This window comes from Macrobrachium nipponense, chromosome 7, assembly GCF_015104395.2.
Source record: "Macrobrachium nipponense isolate FS-2020 chromosome 7, ASM1510439v2, whole genome shotgun sequence".
NCBI classification, from domain to species: Eukaryota; Metazoa; Arthropoda; class Malacostraca; order Decapoda; family Palaemonidae; genus Macrobrachium; species Macrobrachium nipponense.
This window is the reverse complement of record NC_061109.1, coordinates 22370734-22395284: the sequence shown is the minus strand read 5'-3', so window position 1 is coordinate 22395284 and position 24551 is coordinate 22370734. Positions and strand designations below refer to the sequence as shown.

Below are 24551 nucleotides of genomic sequence, written 5' to 3'. Positions count from 1 at the left end.
AAACCGGTAACTGATTATATGAGATGAATAACTCCCACATGTGACGTCATTCGGAATGGGCAAAGTGAATGAACGCAATTTACGTAATATGATGTAATCGCCTCTCTCTCCTCTCTCTCTCTCTATCTCTCTCTCTCTCTCTCTCTCTCTCTCCTCTCTCTCATTTATAACTTGATCACTTGCACAACTGTACCATGCATTCATAAAAACAATAAAAGGCCGCATTTAAACAGTATGGCTACTGGACGATGGAGACAGATTAGCGCTTGAAAGCTTGTAACCTTAGTGAATTAGATCTATGTTAGATCCCCTTCTGCTTAAACGAGGTTTTTGTTAGTATTATATATATATATATATATATATATATATATATATATATATATATTATATATATATAGTTTATATCAGTCACCATATTCTCGATATTTTGTCACAGTTAATGGTGAGGGTTGAGACACCGCTAACGGGTCTCATCTATTCGCTGTCTTTATCCATTTTCTTCCTTCCATTTCCTCAGTGGCTGAGCCCAATCTGACAGTCTGACAGACTGACAGCACATAATCTATACATGCTGTTCTTATCATGTCCTCTGCGGCAAGTGATATTTTGTTTATTCATAGATATTCCTGTTTATTTAAAAGCTGGATTCCTACTTTATACTTGAATGTATAGAGTACTTCTATATTGGTCTCCTCAGACAATATTTAATGTTTTTTCTCTCTCAGACAAAATTTCATTCGTTTCATCAGACAAGAATTGACCAGTTTCCTCAATCCAGGTTTAATCTGTTTTCTAGGCCAAGTTTTAATGTTTCCTCAGACAAGATTTTATCTGTCTCCTCAGTCACGATTTAATCTGTTTCCTCTGACAAGATTTAATCAGTTTCCTCAGACAGGATTTAATCTGTTTCCTAAGACAAGATTTAATGTCTCCTCAGACGAGATTTAATTGGTTTCCTCAGACAGGATTTAATCTGTTTCCTAAGACAAGATTTAATGTCTCCTCAGACGAGATTTAATTGGTTTCCTCAGACAGGATTTAATCTGTTTCCTAGGACAAGAAATCATCTGTTTTTCTCAGACAAGATTTAATCTGTTTCCTCAGAAAAGACTTCATCTGTTTCCCCAGACAAGGATTAAACTGTCTCCTTAGAAAAGACCTCATCTGTTTCCTCAAACAAGATTTAATCTATAAAAGGGCACTGGACACATGTATAAGTAGACATACTAAAATTAAAATAATGAGGTCGATAACCTTAGTGACAATCAGCAACGTGAAAACAGTACAGGCTCGAGTGTTTGGTGTTTGGGACAAGTGCAAAAGCAGCTCACATAAGACAAAAAGTCATAGCACATCTGATCGCACCAGGGAGACCGCGGGTGCGCAAATGACCTGAATAGTGAAAAGATCAGGTGATCGTGACGTCAGAGGTTAAGTGAGTTCACGAGTACAAGGGAAATGGAAAACGCACGTATATCGGAACCTAAAATAGAGTAGCGTGCGCGATGTCCATCATTAGGTGTAAGTGCAAATATCCATTAGAACAAATCAATGAGATATAATCCCTAGTATGAGAACTTATGAGTTCATTAGACAAGAACTTTGAGTGGTGACCACAACCTGGGGAGGCAATTTGGAGATCCATCCATAAGGTAACGTGAAAGTAAAACTTTGAAAAAAACCTTTAGGGGATTGGAAGTGTTGTGAAACACTTAGAAAGATTTATAGGACATTTATCCATTTCATTTGTTTATGCATTCCAGTGTCTGATAACTGTGGTTTATTTTTCAGAATGGATTCGATTGTCGCTACCGAAAAATGAATTCTCTAGACTTTTATCTGACGTTTATTTGATAGAGACATAAGAGATATTTGACAGTGAGAATAAATGGGGATAGTCCTATACAATATGATTATGCAGAATAGTAATAGGGTTTTAATGATTTTTGGGATTTTTTAATTAATTCAATCTAGCTTTCATGTTTGCCATTTTTGGGGAAATAAAGAGTTTGAATTCGCCTAAGATTTATTGTCTGATTTAGCTACAGGGATGGCAGGCGGAGGATGTACCGAGTTACAAGTTAGGAGTTCTCTCCTCTTAGTTAAATGGGGTCCTTTGATCCCCATAACAAATATGTTTGCTCAGACAAAATTAAACTGTCTCCCTAGAAAAGATTTCATCTGTCTCCTCAGACAAGAATTAAACTGACTCCTTAGAAAAGACTTCATCTGTTTCCTCAGACAGGATTTAATCCGTTCCCTAAGACAAGATTTAATCTGTTTCCTCAGACAGGATTTAAAATGTTTCCTCAGAAAAGATTTAATCTGTTTCCTCAGACTGGATTTAAACTGTCTCCTTAGAAAAGACTTCATCTGTTTCCTTAGACAAGATTTAATCTGTCCCTCAGACTAGATTTGTTCTGTTGCCTCATGAAAGGGGTAGCAGCGGCTAGGAGCCGAAGGGCCGCTGCAAAGAACCTTCCATATTTCCTACAGTGCACCGCATAAAGTGCACTGATGCCACAACTCCCCTATTGAAGGACATATTAAGGAATAATCGAGTTACTGATATGAAATGAAAACTATGCCCTCCTATAAAATTGCTGGAAAACAGGGCAGGAATAGCTTCACTCACTACTGAAGGAGCTGTTGCTATAGTGAGAAACTGTCTATTTTCTCCACTTGGGGCTCATCTTCCATGATTTTTCTGGGTGGTATTGTGCTTCCACCATCACTTGGCGCATTCGCCAAACTCGGCGACGAGGTTACGATTCATGGCGAATGTAGGCGACTTGGTCGCAATTGCATCGTAATGAGCACATTTTCGGCCGTTACGACGTGCGCGGTCTTGAATCGCCATGTGTGAGTCGGGCATAACTATGTCACCATGGCTCAAGATCAAAGTATTACAAGATAAAACACCTAATGTTAAAACTGCTGAAGGTCCCCGATAACGTCCTCAGCTAAATTCTTCAATAAAACTCTAGAATCCTTTAATCGCAAGCCTTAACGATCCCGTCCTCAGAGAGGAGACCCGTAAAAACAATTGGGGGGTTTTCTCAGATCTTATCTCAGTGCTTCGCTTTAACCCGAGCTGGTGGACTGACATTGTCTAAATCGAGATCGTAGGTCTGAATTCGAGGACCAGCCGGTCACAGGATTCTGGGGACACTTCGAGGAGAAGAAAAACAAGACGAAGAAGAGCTGGTTTTCATAGACGGTATTGGGTGAGGGAGGACTGGCGCCATTAGTCCTATAACCTATTTGCAAAAATAGTTTTACGAATTATTTTAGTCTTCTTTATTTTTGGACTCCACAGTGGCTTTAGTTTTCTATATATAATTTCTTGGCACTTCTGCTGGATATAGGCTAAATGGCCTTAAAAATTCAACTTTAGGAAGCACTGCCATTACTCATGCCCTAAAAATTCCTTTTGCCAATGAATTATCATTATCACTATTATTATTATTGTTAAATTGCAAACGAGATGGACATTGAAAAAAAATCCCTTTCTAGGTATAAGATGATAAAATATCTCTTCCTAGACATAAGATGATAAAACATCTTCCCAAACATTAGATGATAAAACATCCTTTCCTAGACATAAGATGATAGAATATCCCTTCCCAGACATAGGATGATAAAACATCTTCCCAGATATTAGATGATAAAACATCTCTTCCTAGACATAAGTTAATAAAACATCCGTTCCTAGACATATGATAAACCATCCCTTCCTAGACATAAGATGATAAAAAATCCCTTACCAGACATAAGATGATAAAACATCTCTTCCCAGACATAAGATGATAAAACATCTCTTCCCAGACATAAGATATTAAAACATCTCTTCCCAGACATAAGTTGATAAAACATCTGTTCCTAGACATATGATAAACCATTCCCTTCTACACATAAGATGATAAAAAATCCCTTACCAGACATAAGATGATAAAGCATCTCTTCCCAGACATAAGATGATAAAACATCTCTTCCTGGACATAAGATGATAAAATATCCCTTCCCAGACATAGGATGATAAAACATCTCTTCCTGGACATAAGATGATAAAAGAATCTCTTCCCAGACATATGATGATAAAATATTCCTTCCCAGACATGAGATGTTGTCTCTTGGCAAAAATAAGCTCTTCATCTAACTCGAGAATGCCAAGCAACTTCTCGCCAAATGGCTTGATGATTTGCATGTATGGTCACACAATTATGTGTGTTAGCCTGGGGCAACAAATCCGTAATTGTCTAACCAACGCACGTTTGTATACGGGACGAAAAGTATGCAATGGAATATATATATATATATATTATATCTATATATATATATATAATATGGATATATATATAGATATATATATATATATATATATATATATATATATATATATATATATATATATATATATATAATATCACTTACCGAGATTTATATACATCGAGCTACAAATGTCGTTTAAATATCTAATTCGCTCTACCTAGGAATTATTATATTTTCATATATGTTAACGGCGCGAACCATGGAATCAACAAATTCAGGACGCACAATGAAGCATTCTGGACCACACAGCTACCATGAGTGGTCTAGAATTCGGGTAGAGCGAATTAGATATTAAAGGACATTTGTAGCTCGATGTAGGTATGTATATATATATATATATATATATATATATATATATATATATATATATAATATATATATATATAATATATATATATGTATTAATACACAATTACAGCCTAGTGCTTGTGAACGTAAAAACTGTCGCAGTGATGTGATAAAAATAAAATGCCAAAATATATACATATAAAAATATACATACATAATACACATATACATACATACGTACATGATACACATCAAACATAGTACATACGTACATTCATACAAACATAAAACTTGTTCGAGAAAAAATCTGAATATAATGCAATGACACATGACGATATTTTGCATCTTATTTCAAAGTTCATCATAGACTATCTCTCGACTAACGGGCACGCAAACTCGTTCCAAGCATGGGAACACGGAGGAAACTTCCAAAACAGGAAGCAATTGATTTGCAATGACCTGACAATTTACTCTCGTTGTAGCGAACTCCAACCGAGGTAGCCTTATTTGAAACTCGATTTCTATGACTCAGATCTGTCGTCAATTGCGCGATACTGCAGTCGAAGGTTTCGCCTGGACAGTTTCTTTTTGTACTTGTTTCCTGTTCTTGTCTTTAGAGAGAGATTTGAGAGAGAGAGAGAGAGAGAGAGAGAGAGAGAGAGAGAGAGAGAGTACATGCAAATATACATACACGTACACACACACACACACACACACACACACATATATATATATATATATATATATATATATATATATATATATATATATATATATATATAATATATATACATAATATATATATATATTATATATATATATATATATATATATATATATATATATATATATATATATATGACTGGTAAAAATGTTCTGTTACAACAGAATTCCATCTAATAAAAGGAGCCCATAAAAAACACCAAAATATAGAGAGAAAAGTACTATATTTCAGAGACTGGTGTCTCTCTCTTCAGGTATATGAATGAGAAAGTTTACAGAAAAGGTGGTTATTTATACCAAGGGATCTATCCACAGGTAAGCCAATTTAGGTCACCCACCCCGCTGATAATCTTCCTTTAATCTTCTTAATCGTTGGTTGAATGAAAACCTTGTCGATCACATCTGAATCCCATGCTCCTTTTGAGATGTTTGTTTACCTCACCATCTGCTATTAGTGTAGGGCCGTTATTGACACATCATTATCAGCGCGGGGGTGACCTAAATTGCTTACCTGTGGATAGATCTCTTGGTAATTATAAATAATCACCTTTTCTGTAAACTTTTCTCATTCACTATACCTTGAAGAGAGAGACACCAGTTCTCTGAAATATAGTACTTTTCTCTCTATATTTTTGTGTTTTTATGGGCTCCTTTTATTAGATGATATATATATATATATATATATATATATAATATATAATATATATATCATATATACACTACACATATCATATATATAATATAATATATATATATATACATATACATATACATACATATATATATATATATACATACATACATACATATAGTATATATATATATATATATATATATATATATATTATATATATGTATATATATGATATATATATATATATATATATATATATATATATATATATGTATGTATGTATATATATAATGTACATTTACGTGTGTCTGAGAGAGAGAGAGAGAGAAAGAGAGAGAGGTCTTGCTGGGCAATTTTTTTTTATAGTGCTAAGCTTCTCTCTTTGGTTGAAGGTGAGGATTCTCTCTCTCTCTCTCTCTCTCTCTCTCTCTCTCTCTCTCTCTCTCTCTCTCTCGGAAAAATATATGAGAAATATAGTAACTCAGAATGTGAACTAATAGCGGTAGAATTTGAATCTGAAAAATTAATGAACATAGTAATATATAGACCCCCTAATACTAAAGAGTTTGACTTAATAATAGAAAAATTGGATGATATATGTAGAAATCACAAGGACTGGACTATTCTCCTATCTGGAGACTTCAACTTTCCTTTCGTAGACTGGAAAGAACGAATAGGAGATTGTGGTTGTACTTATACATATAAAAAAGAGAGTAATAGTAGTGCAGAAGATAAGAGGCAATTCGAAAAGCTATTAGATATGCTACTAGAATACAACATTCAACAAATAAATCACCTGCCAACAAGAAAGGAAAATACTTTAGACCTAGTATTTGTGAACGAGATGAATTATGTTAAAGAAATAATAGTTTATAATGCGAGTATTTCAGACCATAATGTCATAGAATTAACAGTCCATTCCAAAGCAAGTGAAAACAGAGATAAGCAAGAAATGAAAAAGTGGGAAGGATATGGAAAATACAACTTCTACAGTAAAAATATAAAATGGTCAGAAATAAATGAAGAATTAAACAAAGATTGGGATAACATTTTCGTAAGTGATGACATAAGGGTAAATACGGAGATATTATATAAAATATTAGAGAAAATAGTGGATAAATATATACCGAAGAAGAAAAGTAAACGTCAGTCATGCATACCAAGAGACAGAAGGATCTTGTTCCAGAAAATCAGAAAGTGGAAAAAGTCTTGCAAAAGAAAAAAAATGCATGGAAAGTTATAGAAACTAAAAAGTAAGATAGAAAATGCAGAACAAAAGCTTATATCAAAATCAAAAAAAAAAAATGAAAAACGGGACTTGGAAGAAAAAACTAATAAATATCAAGCAAAACCCCAAACTATTATACTCATACGCAAAAAGATGAATAAAAGAAGAATAGAAATTGGCCCTCTAAGAACTGAAGGGAGATTAACGAATGAAAAAAAGGAAATTTGCAACATATTGGCAGAACGATATAAGAGAGAATTCACCCCTAGAATAGATAATGAAGATAATGATATAGAAGTAAGGGACGAAAATAGTGAATATTTAGCTGACATAGATATTAATGAAGCTGACATTGTGCAGGCTATTAATGAAATTAAAAATGGAGCTGCAGCAGGGCCTGATGGAATTCCTGCTATTTTGTTAAAGAAAGTAGTTCATTCTATCGCAAAGCCACTTGCAATATTATTAAGACAAAGTGTAGATACAGGCAAGATTTATGATGAGCACAAATTAGCATATATTACCCCTACTTTCAAAAGTGGATCAAGACTAGAGGCAAGTAATTATAGGCCTGTGAGTCTAACATCACATATTATGAAAGTGTATGAAAGGGTAATGAAGAAAAATATTATGAAACATTTTAATAAAAAAATAATTTGTTTAATATAGGGAAAACATGGTTTCGTACCCGGAAAATTACACAAACCCAATTGTTAGTCCACCGCGAGAACATATTCAAAAATATGAAAAGCGGAAATGAAACAGATGTGGTTTATCTAGACTTTGCAAAAGCTTTTGACAAAGTAGACCATAATATATTAGCGAAGAAAATTAGAAAACACAATATCGTAGATAAAGTAGGAAGATGGTTAAAAGAATTTTTACACAACAGAAAACAGATAGTTATTGCAAACGATGAGAAATCGGATGAAGCCAAGGTAATATCCGGTGTGCCACAAGGTACGGTGTTAGCTGCAATACTGTTTGTTATTATGATTGAAGACATAGACAGTAATGTTAAGGATTCGGTAGTGAGTAGTTTCGCTGATGACACAAGAATAAGTAGAGAAATTACTTGTGATGAAGATAGGAACGCTCTACAAAGAGACCTTAACAAAGTATATGATTGGGCAGAGGTAAATAGGATGGTATTTAACTCTGATAAATTTGAATCAATAAATTATGGAGACAGAGAAGGGGACCTAATAATGAGACAATCACAAATAAGGAAGCAGTTAAAGACCTTGGTGTGATGATGAATAGGAACATGTTATGCAATGATCAAATAGCAATTCTTTTGGCAAAATGTAAAGCAAAAATTGGAATGTTGTTACGGCACTTCAAAACAAGAAAAGCTGAACACATGATTATGCTTTATAAAACATATGTTCGTAGTCCACTTGAATATTGCAATATGATATGGTACCCACACTATCAAAAGGATATTGCACAAATAGAGAGTGTACAAAGGTCCTTTACAGCTAGAATAGAAGAAGTTAAGGACCTTGACTACTGGGAAAGACTACAATCCTTAAAATGATATAGTCTAGAAAGGAGAAGAGAACGCTACATGATAATTCAGGCATGGAAACAGATAGAAGGAATAGCCGAAAACATCATGGAACTAAAAATATCAGAAAGAGCAAGCAGAGGTAGATTAATAGTGCCCAAAACTATACCAGGAAAAATAAGGAAAGCACACAGGACATTAATCCACTGCGCACCAGCATCGATAATGCAGCGTCTATTCAATGCGTTGCCAGCGCATCTGAGGAATATATCAGGAGTGAGCGTAGATGTGTTTAAGAATAAGCTCGACAAATATCTAAACTGCATCCCAGACCATCCAAGATTGGAAGATGCAAAATATACCGGAAGATGTACTAGCAACTCTCTGGTAGACATTAGAGGTGCCTCACACTGAGGGACCTGGGGCAACCCGAACGAACTGTAAGGTCTGTAAGGTAAGGTCTCCTTTTACTGCCCTTTAACATAACTTGGCAGCCATTAAATCAAGGCTTACGTCCCACTGAAACTGAGGAGTATTAAGTGAGACAAAAGAACATCAGTGAGAATGGATGTTCAGGTCCCCTTAAAGGCCTGAAGATTAACTAAATAAATTCAGTTATGATTCTGAGATAAATTCAGTATAGTACCATGCCAGCCTTTGTTGAGTTTGCAACAAGCTGACGTTGCCACTTAATAAGACTAAGCACCTCTCTTCAGTACATAACCATTCAGAATCTTCTAATGATTACACGCTTTTTTCAGCAGAGGATCTTTCAGAATCTTCTAATGGAGATACGCCCTTTTTAGCAAAGAATTTTTAGAATATTCTAAAGAAGTTTCTGAAAGATTCTGTGCTGAAAAGGACGTGTTATCATTAGAACCTTCTGAAAGATCCTTTTTAGCAAAGATTCTTTCAGAATCTTCTAAAGAAAATGCGCCCTTTTTAGCAAAGCTTCTTTGCTAAAAAGGGCGTATTTTCTTTAGAATCCTTCAGAATCTTCTAAAGAAAATACGCCTTTTTTAGCAAAGAATCTTTCAGAATCTTCTAATGATAACACTTCCTTTTCAGCATAGAATTTTTCAGAATCTTTTACTGAAAACGCCCTTTTCAGCAGAGGATCTTTCAGAATCCTCTACTGATAACACGCCTTCAAGAGGCTTAAAATAAAACTAAACAAGAAATATAACGAATACAACGCAGTAGTGGCCGCGTGAAATATCCAAGAAGAAGATCGAATCTTGCAAAATGGAAAGGCTAGATGGACCAACCTTTCCAAATTCATCCCGGATAAGACCACGACAAGTGGAAAAGGATTTGAACCACCAGGTCCTTTCCGCAGTCTCTCTCTCTCTCTCTCTCTCTCTCTCTCTCTCTCATCCATCAGTCCCCTGGAACAGCCCGAAATCATCGCATCTGGATTACTGCCGGAAGTCCCAATCCTTGGGCTGGTTTCAGACGCTTTTAAGGGAGGGTGACACTTATCCTTTGGTACATAAAGAGCCTCAGATGGTGAAATACTCGATTTGGGTTCAAAGGGTGTCTATGTTTGGAAGTGGAATATGAATGGAGGTACAGCAAAATGAATGAAATGGGTTTCAGCTAGTGGGGTGGGACGCTGCAAAGAACCTCAAGAAGTAATGCTTACAGTGCAATGCTTGATGTACAGTGATGGTGCTACCAGATGAAGGGGGAAAACTTGAAATTCATTACGAATAACAATAATAAGGGGCAGACGTATTCTTGATGAAGCCTTCTGTGTTTTCTCTAAAGTAATACCGCTTCTGAAAACCTGCACATAAATGAAATCATACACACAGGCTATACACAGTCTACACATTGTACATGTAGCGTATTTATGTCCTAGTTACTTGGGTATATCATAGAATGCTATACCCAAGTATATAATGTCAATGATATGGGCTAAAAAATATTTCCATTGTAATTTTGAAAACTAAAATATAACAAGGTTTTGTTGAAACATTGCTATACCACCACCACCACCACCACACTACTACTACTACTACTACTACTACTACTACTAATAATAATAATAATAATAATAATAATAATACTGATCTTCCTGTCCTTTTCAACTTCCTAAAACAAAAGCTGCATTGAAGCCTTGATAAACCTAATTCGTAGGCCCAAACAAAGCCCCTTTTAAACCTAATTACAAAAATGATAAAAAATAGTCCGACGGATTCAATATTAAACCCACTTTTAAACCTGCTAATAAAAAAATATAGACGAAAAAATCGGTCAGCAAAAAATAATAAAAAATAACTATAAGATTAAAAATCAAACCCTTTTGTAACCTAATAAAAACAATAAAACATAAACCATAGGTTTCGAAATAAAACCCCCCTTTAAACCTAATAAAAATAATATAAAAACCATAGGATTCAAAATAAAACACCCTTTTAAACCTAATAACAAAAACAATATAATATAAAAAATAGACCAACGGATTCAAAATAAAACCCCCTTTTAAACCTAATAACAAAAACAATATAATAAAAAATAGACCAACGGATTCAAAATAAAACCCCCTTTTAAACCTAATAACAAAAACTAAAAAAAAAACACTAAAAGATTAAAAATAAAATCCCTTTAATACCTAATAATATGATATAATAAAAAATAGACCAAGGGATTCAAAATAAAACGCCCTCTTAAAACTGAAACATCTTTTTAAAACTGATGACACAAAATAAAAAAATAAAACAACGATTTCAAAATAAACCCCTTTTTAAATCTATTAAAACAACAAAATAAACCAACGGATTTAAAATAAAACCCCCTTTTGAACCTATTACAAATAATACAGTATAAAATACCATTTCAAACACAACAACACAAAATGCTAAAAACTAAACCGTCTTTTAAACCTATTAACATGTGTAGAATAAAACCCACTGTGGGTTTAAAAAAATAAAAATGCATTTAAACCTTAAAATAAAAAATAATATAAATTAAACCGACGAATTCAACCCCACAGCTGGAAGGGGGGGAGAAGGGGGTGGGGGGGGGAGAGGAAACTTCACCTTTAAATTTGGGAGACCCTCACGACGCCAAATATCCTCAACAGATGGCCCCTATCGATTGTGGCTTCTATTTTTTTTTTTTTTTTTTTTTTGTTTTTTTTTTTTTTTTTTTTTTTTTTTTTTAGGGGGGGGGCGGCTCGGAAACTTCAAAGTTGAAGGGGGGTGGGGCGAATTTCGGGAACTTTATAAAGACCCAATTTAAAGATCAAACTGAAGCGGGTATTTAAGACAGTGCTTTGATAGAGATTTTGATGATGATAATAATAATAATAATAATAATAATAATAATAATAATAATAATAATGACGACTATAATTTGCCCTCAAGAAAAATGGTTTTATTTCATCGTCAATAACAATAATAATAATTAATAATAAAATAATAATAAATAATAATAATAATAATAATAATAATAATAATAAAGAAAAAGGAGATTATTTCACCCTCAATAATAATAACAATAACAATAGACAAAATAAATGAAAGCTCCAAAATGTCACATACTATGTAAAAGTATATTTAGAAAATAAAAACAACACTCTTATATATTAAAGCCGTAGGCTTAATAAACACCGAGCCTGAACCTAAGCTCACATCTAAACCAGGCGCGCGCGCGCGCGTAAACGACAGAGAGAGAGAGAGAGTACCTCATTCTACACTGGTGACCTGATGTGAGAGAGAGAGAGAGAGAGAGAGAGAGAGACAGACAGAGTACCTCATTCTACCCTGGTGACCTGATTGAGAGAGAAAGAGAGAGAGGTTACCTCATTCTACACTGGTGACCTGATGTGTATGTGAAGAGAGAGAGAGAGAGAGAGAAGAGAGAGAGAGAGAGAGAGAGAGAGGGGGGGGTACCTCATTCTACCCTGTTGACCTGATTGAGAGAGAGAGAGAGAGAGAGAGAGAGAGAGAGAGAGTAAAAAAAAAAAAAAAAAAAAAAACTTGCCTAAGGCCGTGTTCACAGCAAGGCCTAACGTGTTCAAGCCTTGTCACGTCCAGTACCGACTGAACGAGACATGATGATCGCAGTCACTCAACTTGAACACATCCAGAGGGGTTATCAATAATTGATCCCCTTGAAACCCATAGTCTAATCACGACCAAAACACCACTTGGCGAATATTGAGCACGACTGATGTACACCGAGGGAGCACGACCACCCATGAACGACACCCGACCAAGAAACAATTTTTTAAAGAGGTTAATCACCAATAAAACACGATTTTTTTTACTTTTTCTTTTTTACTTTTTTCACGACATACCCCAGTATTCCTAGACGAAGTCTGAGTGTTCGAAGTCCCAGAATAATAGTAGAATCCTAAGACCCAGAATAATATTAATCTAAGGATTCCTAACCCAGAATTTAATATAATATAAGAATTCCTAACCCAGAATAGCATAAAAATTCCTAACCGCGAATAATATTAATAATATAATAATTCCCAGACCAAGAACAATATATTATAACAATAATGGACCCAGAATAATGTAAGAATTCCTTGATCCTGAATTATATTAGAATTCTGAGGATCAGAATAATATAATAATACAAGATTCCCAAAACCCCGATTTATATAAAAATTCCAAGACAGATAAAATATGATATAAGAATTCCATGACCCAGAAATAATATAAGAATTCCAACACCTTGAAATAATATGAAATAAAAATTCCAAGATCCACAATGATAATATAAGAATCCCTACCCCAGCATATTATAAGAATTTCATGGCCCAGAATACTAAAAGGATTCCAAAATCTAGATTAATATAAGAATTCCTAGATCCAGAATAATATAAGAATTCTAGACCCCGAATATAAGCAATCGTAGCCCCAGAATAATATACGACCCCAATAATAAAGCTGGCGCTCTCCAGCAGCCACTGACTACGTATTCAAGAGCAGTTATTACGAAAGAAACTACGAACGAATCGAAAATGCTAACTCATAGTTGCTAAGATTACTGAACCAAAAAAGAAGCTCACATTACGTATGCTAAATTCACAAGTTGTCACGCGAATGTAAGTTACCACTTTAATCTGGAAAAGAATTTTGGGTCTTATCGCTACTTCAGTTTATTGTCGTGCTAAGCTGACATAGCTAATGGTTGGTCATGCTCACTCATAAGACACTTCATTGACTTTTGTGTTAGAAAAATATCACCGTCAGGAGTCTCCGATGAACGCGGTTGGCAGTCAAAATTTGTTTGTAAAATTGTCTCGCCTTGGTCGCGAACTGGTCGTGAATGAACCTACTTCATTAGTCTTCGTATTTAGGCTTTGTCGTGAATACTGAACATCTATTGTGAAAAAATCGTTAGAAATTGTGAAACGATTGTGTGTTACCTTGTCAAGTCATGTCCGGTTGCTTCTAAAAAATTGTGTAATTGTGTTGCTTGTATAACTCTTGTGTTCCGAGATACTTATAATTAAACTATTGGCTATATAAAAATCACAAGATTCACAGAGCCTATGCTGCACAGTTTAAAACCGCATTCCCCAAGACTGAATAAGATTTCATCTAGCAAGGTTGTGCAATTTATTTATTCGTATCAATATGCAACGACATCGATCTCAACTGAAGTTGAAGACTGAGAAGTTATTCATTTATTTATTTTTGTAACGAGGATACTGACAATTTTTTTCTATTTATTTTTTGCAACAAGGATACTGGCTTTTATTTTGTTTATTTTATTTTTTTATTTTTTGCCCCAGACAAAGTTTTGAAAGAGGACCATAATTTCTTTTATGCAACAAAGATACTGACTTTTATTGTTTTTTTTTTTCTTTTTTTTTTTTTATTAAAAATATTCTTTTTGCCCCAGGCAAAGTTTGGAAAGAGGACCCATACTGGATCTCCGAGAATGAAATGGACCACGGGCTTCACCGGTACATACACGACAGGTCCGCCCCCTAGGAACTAAGTCGTCGAGTACAAAAATATTCCGGAGGAGGAGGAGGAGGAGGAGGAGGAGCACACGAAGTTCAAACCGTGGCTGATATCTAAATCTGATGCCAGCAACTAACTCTCGAGACTCGAATTTGAGATTTCCACAACTGAGAGTAAATCAGCGAAACATCTGACGTAAGAGCTTTTCATGAGAGTGTTTAAGGAAAGTCGTCGAGAAAAAGAGTGAATGAGCTAATTAAGAAAGAGAGATTGCACTCTACAGGGAGCTGGGAGAGGCAGTAAAGTGAAGCTACAAAGGATATTAAGGGGAGAGAGATGTAATCTATGTGGCTCTATTGACAGCCACAAATGAGCCAAGCCAAAGGTCCATGAATAATTAAAAATGTATTAAATACATATATATATTATATATATATATATATATATATATATATATATATATATATATATATATATATATAGTATATGGAAATAAGCACACGGTGAGTCAGAAATTAATAATATATTTTATATATATATATATATATTATATATATATATATATATATAAACATAAATAGATATGCAACAAGGAGTAATTGACAATATAATTAAGACACCGTTGTGAATGACAGCTCAGCTTTGGAAATGCTGGCGCATCTTCCTCGGGTGGCGCAATGTCAAAGTCGCTGCCCAAGCAGAACAGACCACGTCCTGTTTCTATGCACGGGCGGATGCAGATATGCTTTATGAATCTGGTTTGAGGCTGATTCTTGGGCGTGAAGAATGATCTGTATAATGACGTCATGAGTTTGTGACGAAATTAGTGACGACACTTACTGGGAGTGTATTGTGTGTGAGTTCGTGCTTGTGTTCGTGCGAGCTACTTCCCTACATAATGAGAGTGTAAGTTAGCCAAAATGGGAGATCGCTACAGAATCGGCAAAGAGCCAAGATGGCTTCTTTGACAGTATTTTTGGTGAAGTGTGTGAAATCTGTGTTGAATGGGTAAGCATACTTATTCTTTGGCCAAAAGTGTGGCTTGACTGTATTTTGAATATTTGTTTCAAAGATGTTCTATTTTTGACCTTTTTATTTTGCTTTTTAATCTTTTGCTTATCGATGTGCTCCCCTGTCTTCTTATAGGCGGTTCTGAGACAATGGGGAACTGATATGGTGATTTATTTAGAAATGGGAACTTAACTGATGTTTCGTGGTGTTACTAGACTCCTGTGACTATGCCTAGTTTTGTGACTAAACTAATGTTAGTTATTTGGTTAATTCCCCATGGTTATCTGAGTTATTTGGATTTTGAATTCAACCTTTTATTTAACCATTTTGTTAAGAACCTGAATTATGTAGTTAATGCTTTGCTCTTAAATAAATGTATTTTTTAGTTCACGAGTCTGATTTAATTGCCTTAGGTAATAGAGAGAGAGAGAGAGAGAGAGAGAGAGAGAGAGAGAGCGAGGGTGGGGGGGTGTTGGAGAGAGAGAAAAATGATGTCATTTCAGTGCCTTGCTGCTACATGGTCATAGCTACCAACCTTTTAAGATTACCGAGGTTGGAACCTCGGTAAGAGATGTGGTGGCAAGCGGTGTAGGGACCGTTATTATGCCTTTTGTGAGATCAATGGCAGCTTAAAAAGGCTGTTTTGAGAGAGACTGGTTGTGAAAATGAGTTAGGATTTCAATTACTAGGTGACAGTTGACAGGAATTAGTGAGCCGTTGATCTAGTACTGAGTAGGGAAATTCAATTAGGGTCAGTATTTTCGTCTGCTGCGAGACGCCTTCAAGCAATGTGTCACTCAGTTGGATCTTACAAGTGTGTGTGTTTGCCAAAGTGTTTTTTGCTCAGGTGCTAGATCGTGATTACACACGCAAGTATGTGTGTATTAGCGTGTTTTTACATGCGCACAAATCGGCAATATGGTGTTCATTCATTGACGGAGTGAGTGTTATTTTTTTCATTTCCCTTGTATTTTTTTCTTCTTTCTAACTTTGTGTGTGAATCATTTTTGCGGTTAAAGAAACAGTTCAGATAACCATATTTTTTCCCATAGAAGCAGAACGTGATAAGTTTTTTTTTTTATCTTTGCACGTATTTAAAGGCGACACATTTTTTTTCCTTTTTTTTAATACATACGTATGCATATGAAGTTTTCATACATGCGGCTCAGTTCTCGAGGTGCTTAGATTGTCTTGGAGACAGTGTCTCTTATGCATACTCAGTCAGCGTATTTTCTGCTGAGCGACCAAGGGGTTAGTGCTTAAGGGAGGGTGAATTTTTGTTTTCCTTTTACCGTGGTTAAGGGGGTGTGTGAATCCATAATTTATTTTTCTCTCTTCTCTCTTGTCTCCTCCGTTTGGCCTTGATAACATAGTTCAATGCCATGTTCTTGAAATCAGCTGATAGCCAATGAGAGATGATGTGGTATGCACATAGGGTTTATTTTAGAACGATTTTTGTTCTCTCTTTTGCATAAAGAGAAAATGAATAAGAAATAAAATTGATGCAAGTTTTCCTTACGCTTTGGAGAATGCCTTAAACTGTTTTAGAGATTTTTTATGACTTCGAGATCAAATTTTGATCGCACCCATGATGTTTCCTAGAGGGCAAAGGGATCTGTGAAATTTTTGAAAGCCCGGTCAACAAAAAGAGTACAGGTGATTAGTACGTGCCATTGTGATCTCGTGGGGGATGCCCAGACCCCAGAGCCCAGGCCTATAGTTTACGCAACGGTAGAAGGCGCGATTAGAAATGAGGATACGGAGATTATTTGAAAAGGGGATGTGTTTGGTGATGCTAATGGTGATGATACTGGGGAGTGGTAATATTAAAGCTCACACTGGAGATATTTATGGGGATTCTATTGGAGTTCACGGTGGTAATGATTTTGGTGAATGTGCCAATGATTTATGGGTGGTGATGTTTGTGGAAAGGGGAGGTACTAACCACAAATATAAAGGTGTTTTATCGGAGGATATTGTGTTAATGCCCTGTTCAAAGACTATGGTAAAAGTCAAATTGAGGGAAGTGAGAAAACTTACCAGTCTTCTTTTGCCTGGGTGTGTTTTTTTTTTTTTTGGTTTTGGTTTTCTGTGATAGCCCTAAAGTTTTCCTTTTTTTTTATGGGTTCAGTAGACAATTGCTTGAAGTCTACGTGAGTCACAGATGTTACAGGTGTCACGGGAACAGTCAACAGTGCCATTGGCTTTTCTTTTCCCTTTTTGGACGTTAGCCATCGCTGACGTAAGTTTTTTCTCTTTATCATGAGCGAATTTTAATTTATTTTTCTCTCAGAACAGTTTGTGTAGATTTTTAATATCTCAGTTCGTGACTTGGAATCATTGTTCGGGAATGCGTTTATAATTTCAGCCGTTTGATGCTGCAAGAGATTTAGGGGAGAATTTTTGCATTTTTTGATTGTCTACATAATGACACTACATTTTTTTTCTAGATATTTATGTTCCGGAAATTGTTGGCCTCTTATACAATACCCTTGTTGTGTTTGTGGCAACTTTGCCAGAGATAGGAAACTTGATTAAATTTCTGGTGGCTTGTGCCGAAGTGGATATGGGGAAGCCTTTGTTTAGACACTTCGGATTTGTAGTTTTGTTGTAATGAGTTATGGCACACTGATGATTTTTTTCTATAATTCTTTGGCAATTTTTTTTTTGCCAAGTTTTCGCCCTTCCCAGCAGTTATGCTAAACAGAGAGTTTACAGTTTTTTATGGTAACATTGAGCTCCTTAGAGATGCTTTTCGAGGTTATTTTACTGGATTCAGTTATTTTTGCAGTTGTTTTGGTGCAAATGGAAACCTTTGTGAGAGAAGATATGTGGCAATATTTTCATGTGTATCAGCTAGATGCTTTGAGTGCATTTTTCGGGGACAGAGTTTCTTTTTTGATTACCCTGCTTGGAGGTGTAATGATATTTTTTGGATACTTGGTTTTCATTCCACATGTGGTTATTAGTGAAATGGAGGGGAATATTTTGTATTGCCTGAGTGTTATTATTATTAATATGGTGATATGTGGGTGGTTTTCTTATATTATTACTGAAGATTTTTTGGGGGGGCTGAGTTTTTCTTTTGTGGCTATAATCTTTGGTGGCGGATTTTTTGTGGTTATAATTTTTGGTGGTGATCTGTGGTTCCTTTTGGTGTTGTGGCTCTTAAAGGCGGGTAACATTACTGCATTGTGGTTTTATGGAGGTGTTGTATTTTTATATTCACCAGTGGTTATTTTGGCGTTATATAATTGTTGAATTGTGGTAATTTGGTTTTATATACTTGGAGTAATGTCATGGGGGAGTTATGTTTTCAGGACAATTTTTTGGGGCATCTTTGGTGATATCTTGGAGATAAGTTTGTGAAATATGGTTATATAGTGTTAGTATAGAATATTTGGAGAATAATGGTTTCTGAGGTTGCAAGTCTGACCAGACCAATCTTTAGTGCAGTTCGAGCACATGAGGTGTTCACAGGTGGATTTTTGCTAATAATGCTGTGATGAGTCCGGTTGCTGACTTTTTCCTTTGGAGTTGATTACTCGGAGATTTGCACTATTTTCGGAGATGTTGGTTATGGCATTCCACGGAGATGTACTATGTAAGGGAGTTGTTTCTGGTCATTTCTGGTTGATGAGATTGTTGCGGTAGCAAATTCTGTAACAATATATACTGTGTTTATTGGGGAAAAAATTGAATTATATATACGTCTTTTTTTTCTCTGTGTATGTTTTGTAATGGGGAAAGTTCACTTATTATTGTTGTTATTATTTTTTTTCTTTTTTTTCTTTTCCTACGAGAGGTGTTGTAGTTCGGGTTAAGCTTTACATGGCATTTCTATTTTAGACAGGAGATATAATTTATCGGGGTATGTGAGTTAGATAAAAGGGGTGTTCGGCATTATATTTTATGGATGTTAATTATATAAACATTAAGGGTTCTTACTGATTTTGTGGGTTAATAATGTCAGAGCTTGAGAGAACATTCTCTGATGATAATTTGGGGCTGGTTTTGTTACTTTTTTTTTCAGGCTCATTTCTCTTTTTTATACTTGTGAGTAATGGTGAGTTTAAAATGTAAGGACAGTCGGCCATAGAGTTTTTGTGATTTCTCATTTTGCTAGTTTGGGGTGGCTTGTACTAATTTATGTATGGGGTTGGCGAGTCTTTTTTTCTTATATTATTGGAGAATTTAATGTTTTCTTTATGGAGTTATAGTTGGTCTTTTATATACATATATCATTAATAGTGATTTATGATTTTGCGATCTTATGAAGTTACTTCACAAATTTTAGTTAGAAATTAGTTCGGTGGTTATATTAGTGGTATTAATTGGAAACAGTTTAGTTAGTATTTCTTAGATTTAGAGGTCGTTATTTGACAGATGTATGTCTAGGGTTAATTCTTCTTTAATTGACCGATGACATGACTGACATGCTGAAACACCATAAACATCGTTCCTACGCCAGCAAGACGTTCTTCAGCTACTACAGAGATGTATGTTGCCGACATGCGAGAGAATCTATGAGTCTACGAGGTTTTACGGCGCTTTTGGGCTATGGAAGTCGTCAGTTGTCTTCCACTGGGAGATGTTTTGCCTTTCTACAGCATGTTTCACGAGTCTGTGCAGCTGCAGGCCATACACACACACGGGAGCGTCACAAATTCAAGATGAGAAAATGTCTCTACAGTTAACTGTTATTATAGCCCGGATACTGGCTATTCAAATTTATTTTATATGATAGACATTGTACTGCCAAAGATGTGCAGTTATTATGGTGTTTTTTGAGCAGGCCAATGTGTTTTTTATATATATAAGCTGTTTTATATGAGCTATGGCTAGGCAGGTGCAAGCTTTTTTTGGTGGCCAAGCATCTGCAACAAGGAGTAATTGACAATACAATTAAGACGCCGTTGTGAGTGCGATTTGTATCTTTTCTTTCTGAGTGAGAGAACGCGATGGGCTGTGACATTTTTAGAATGTAGAAATCATCAATTTAGCTTCTCCATGGAAACAGTGGTCCTAAGTGACAAGACAGCTCAGCTTTGGAAATGCTGGCACATCTTCCTTGGGCGGCGCGATGTCGAAGTCGCTGCCCAAGCAGAACAGACCACGTCCTGTTTCTATGCACGGGCGGATGAAGATATGCTTTATGAATCTGGTTTGAGGTTGATTCTTGGGCGTGAACAATGATCTGTATAATGACGTCATGAGCTTGTGACGAAATTAGTGACGACACTTATTGGGAGGGTCTTGTGTGTGCTTGTGTTCGTGCGAGCTACTTCCCTACATAATGAGAGTGTAAGTTAGCCAAAATGGGAGATCGCTACAGAATCGGCAAAGAGCCAAGATGGCTTCTTTGACAGTATTTTTGGTGAGGTGTGTGAAATCTGTGTTGAATGGGTAAGCATACTTATTCTTTGGCCAAAAGTGTGGCTTGACTGTCTTTTGAATATTTGTTTCAAAGATGTTCTATCTTTGACCTTTTTATTTTGCTTTTTAATCTTTTGCTTATCGATGTGTTCTCCTGTCTTCTTATAGGCAGTTCTGAGACAAAGGAGAACTGATATGGTTTTGTTTGTTTGTATGGTGTTTTTACATTGCATGGAACCAGTGGTTATTCCGCAACGGGACCAATGGCTTTACGTGACTTCTGAACCATGTAGAGAGTGAACTTCTATCACCAGAAATACACATCTCTCACTCCTCAATGGAATGGGCGAGAATCGAACCCGCGACCACTGAGGTGAGAAGCAAACACCAACCCAACCACGCCACTGAGGAGAAAATGGGGAACTGATAGGGTGATTTATTTAGAAATGGGAACTCAACTGATGTTTCGTGGTGTTACTAGACTCCTGTGACTATGCCTAGTTTTATAACTAACTAAACTAATGTTAGTTATGTGGTTAATTCCCCATGGTTATCTGAGTTATTTGGATTTTGAATTCAACCTTTCGTTTAATCATTTTGCTAAGAACCTGAATTATTAGTTAATGCTTTGCTCTTAAATAAATGTATTTTTGTAGTTCACGAGTCTGATTTAACTGCCTTAGGTAATAGAGAGAGAGAGAGAGAGAGAGAGAGAGAGAGAGAGAGAGAGAGAGAGAGAGAGAGAGAGAGAAAAAAATAGACGTCATTTCAGTGCCTCGCTGCTACACGGTCATAGCTACTAACCTCGGTAAGAGATATATATAACCCTATACAAAATAAAGAATTCTTTTGTTTTGTTTACAAATGAATGATACAAATACAGACACATCGTAAAAAAGACTTCAGTGGTTCGGGGGAGGGGGGCGGGTAGGGGAGGGGGTGCTGGCTTTGGGTAATTACGTTTATATTTAACAACTCACCTCTTATGCAAAACAGTGACAAAAAAAAGTCACTAAATAATTACATAGCGAAAATTGCATTACAAAAATCTATAAATGTGACTTAAGGACTACAGAAAAAAGGAGGAAAATACTTATTCAGTCGAGACTATAAAAAACACAATGGAGTTTCTTTGTGCCATTCAACTTAGAGAGAGAGAGAGAGAGAGAGAGAGAGAGAGAGAGAGAGAGAGCGCCTCATTCTACAATGATGGTCTGAGAGAGAGAGAGAGACAATGCCTCATTCTACCATGTTGGTCTGACTGAGAGAGAGAGAGAGAGAGAGAGAGAGAGAGAGAGAGAGAGAGAGAGAGAGAGACAATGCCTCATTCTACCATATTGGTCTGACTGAGAGAGAGAGAGAGAGAGAGAGAGAGAGAGAATACCTCATTCTACCTTGATGACCTGGCTGAGAGAGAGAGAGGAGAGAGAGAGAGAGAGAGAGAGAGAGAGAGAGAGACTTGACCTGATTGCGAGAGACTGACCTTTGACCTGTGGATGTCGCCGTTATCGGTCTCCCCAACGCCCAAGATCTTCCGGGTCTTCAGACGAGAGTGCAGGTCGCCCGAGGAATGCTTCCTGGAATAAAAAAGAGAATGAGTGATTAATTCTGAGCTCTAGTTTCCTGGCTTTGCGATCGTCTAGAATGTGTACAATCATAACTAACCTAGGTTAGTGGACTACTTTGTAGTTCAAAGTGATTAGGAAATAATAAGAAAATCTGCAACGTGTCGTAAAAATCACTCGGGGAGTAAGCCTACAAACTATTTTGTTGTTATTGTTGTTGTTATGGTGGGGGAGGGTTAGGAAAGGTCTATCTATGGAAGAGCCTAAAAAGGTCTGGAAAAGGTGTTTCGCGTTTAGTTAAAGATACAGGAATTTTAGGAGTGGATGTTATGGTTTATTTATTACAATGAAAATGTAAAAAATACAGCAAAGAAAAATAATTTCTAAAAAAATGTAGCATTCACATTGGAAGTTAGGAATGTAATGTTTACAACTTATGCGTGAGGGGAAAATCTTGCATGCGGCCCCAGTAAGCTGGAGGTTGGATCACGTCTTATTAAATAATTAGATACGCAGTGGCTCAAAATATTCTTCCCAATAAGGTTATGGCTTTTCCTTTTATGAACATACTATCTGGACACTGCTGCTTGGTACTGGAAAATTTACGAATGGGATAATACAATTCTATTTTATATCAGCTGGTAGTTACTTGTGTTCATCGTAATATCTATTCATTCATAGAAATTTGGCAAAAAAAAAAGAAAAAAAAAATCGGGCACTATCAGCCAATCATTGCTTTACACAGTGGAAAGAGAAAGAGGGAGTTGGAGTGGTTGGACAGCAAGATTGGAGAAAGGAAGTGGAAGGCTTGGAAAAAAAACTTAGTAATGCGTACAGTGGCCCACATAAAGCGCACGGACAACGTTATCTTCCAATGAAGATTTTATAACAATCAATCTGCCTTCAACTCAAGTCCTGGATAACCCCGCCATTTCTCATTTCCCTTAACCCTTCAAACCTGGAATCTCATAAATAAATAATGACAATTTCTCAAAAAAAAAAGAAAAAAAAAAAGAGAGAGAATGAGAGAGAGAAAGAGAGAAAAACCTATTATCTTTCAATCTGCAAAGGAGAGCATCAGTGTTGACGCAATATTCTCTTGCAAATTCCAGCCCGGTCTGAGATGCTTGGAGTCGTCTCATTTCCTCTTGAATTATACAGAATACACACGAGTGATGCCGATCTGCTTATTGGCCAAGAGGTGCATGAGTTAGAGAATAAGCCACGCTATGAAAATACGAAATGATATATCTCTAAACTAAATGCCATGTTACTTCCCAGGACCGTAAAGTTAAAGTTCCTTCATTAATGCTGTCATTTCCACTTCAATAAGCACCAAAATCATTTTGGAAAAGTGATCTTTTCTTTCTGTTGCTTACTTTAGATGAACACCATAACATTTTCCGAGACTGGAAGCTTGAATTTCGATGGGCTTGTTCCATATGAATAGCGTTCATCTTTTGAATAATAATAATAATAATAATAATAATAATAATAATAATAATAATAATAATAATAATAATAATACCGGACAATACATGAGACAGAATAGAGAACTAGCCAGCGATGACACAAGGCAATGGCTACTGAGGGGAGAGCTCAAGAAGGAAACAGAAGGAATGATAACAGCGGCACAAGATCAGGCCTGAGAACCAGATATGTTCAAAGAACGGTAGATGGAAATAACATCTCTCCCATACGTAGGAAGTGCAATACGAAAAATGAAACCATAAACCACATAGCAAGCGAATGTCCGGCACTTGCACAGAACCAGTACAAAAAGAGGCATGATTCAGTGGCAAAAGCCCTCCACTGGAGCCTGTGCAAAAAAGACCAGCTACCTTGCATTAGTAAGTGGTACAAACACACAAACACCATCCAGAAGAAGTGATAGAAAATGATCAGGCAAAGATCCTCTGGGACTATGGTATCAGAACAGATAGGGTGATAC

The 24551-nt window shown here is 36.0% G+C and overlaps 1 protein-coding gene across 3 annotated transcripts in view; it reads right to left on the bottom strand.

Moving 5' to 3' along the window:
• LOC135217112 (tumor protein p53-inducible protein 11-like) overlaps positions 1 to 24551 on the bottom strand; it is a 270330-nt gene that overhangs the window by 62479 nt on the left and 183300 nt on the right. For all 3 annotated transcript variants that reach the window (XM_064252814.1, XM_064252812.1, XM_064252811.1), the window contains one exon: positions 22519 to 22612. In XM_064252814.1, the coding sequence (XP_064108884.1) occupies positions 22519 to 22612 (94 nt within the window). The remainder of the gene's footprint in view (positions 1 to 22518; positions 22613 to 24551) is intronic.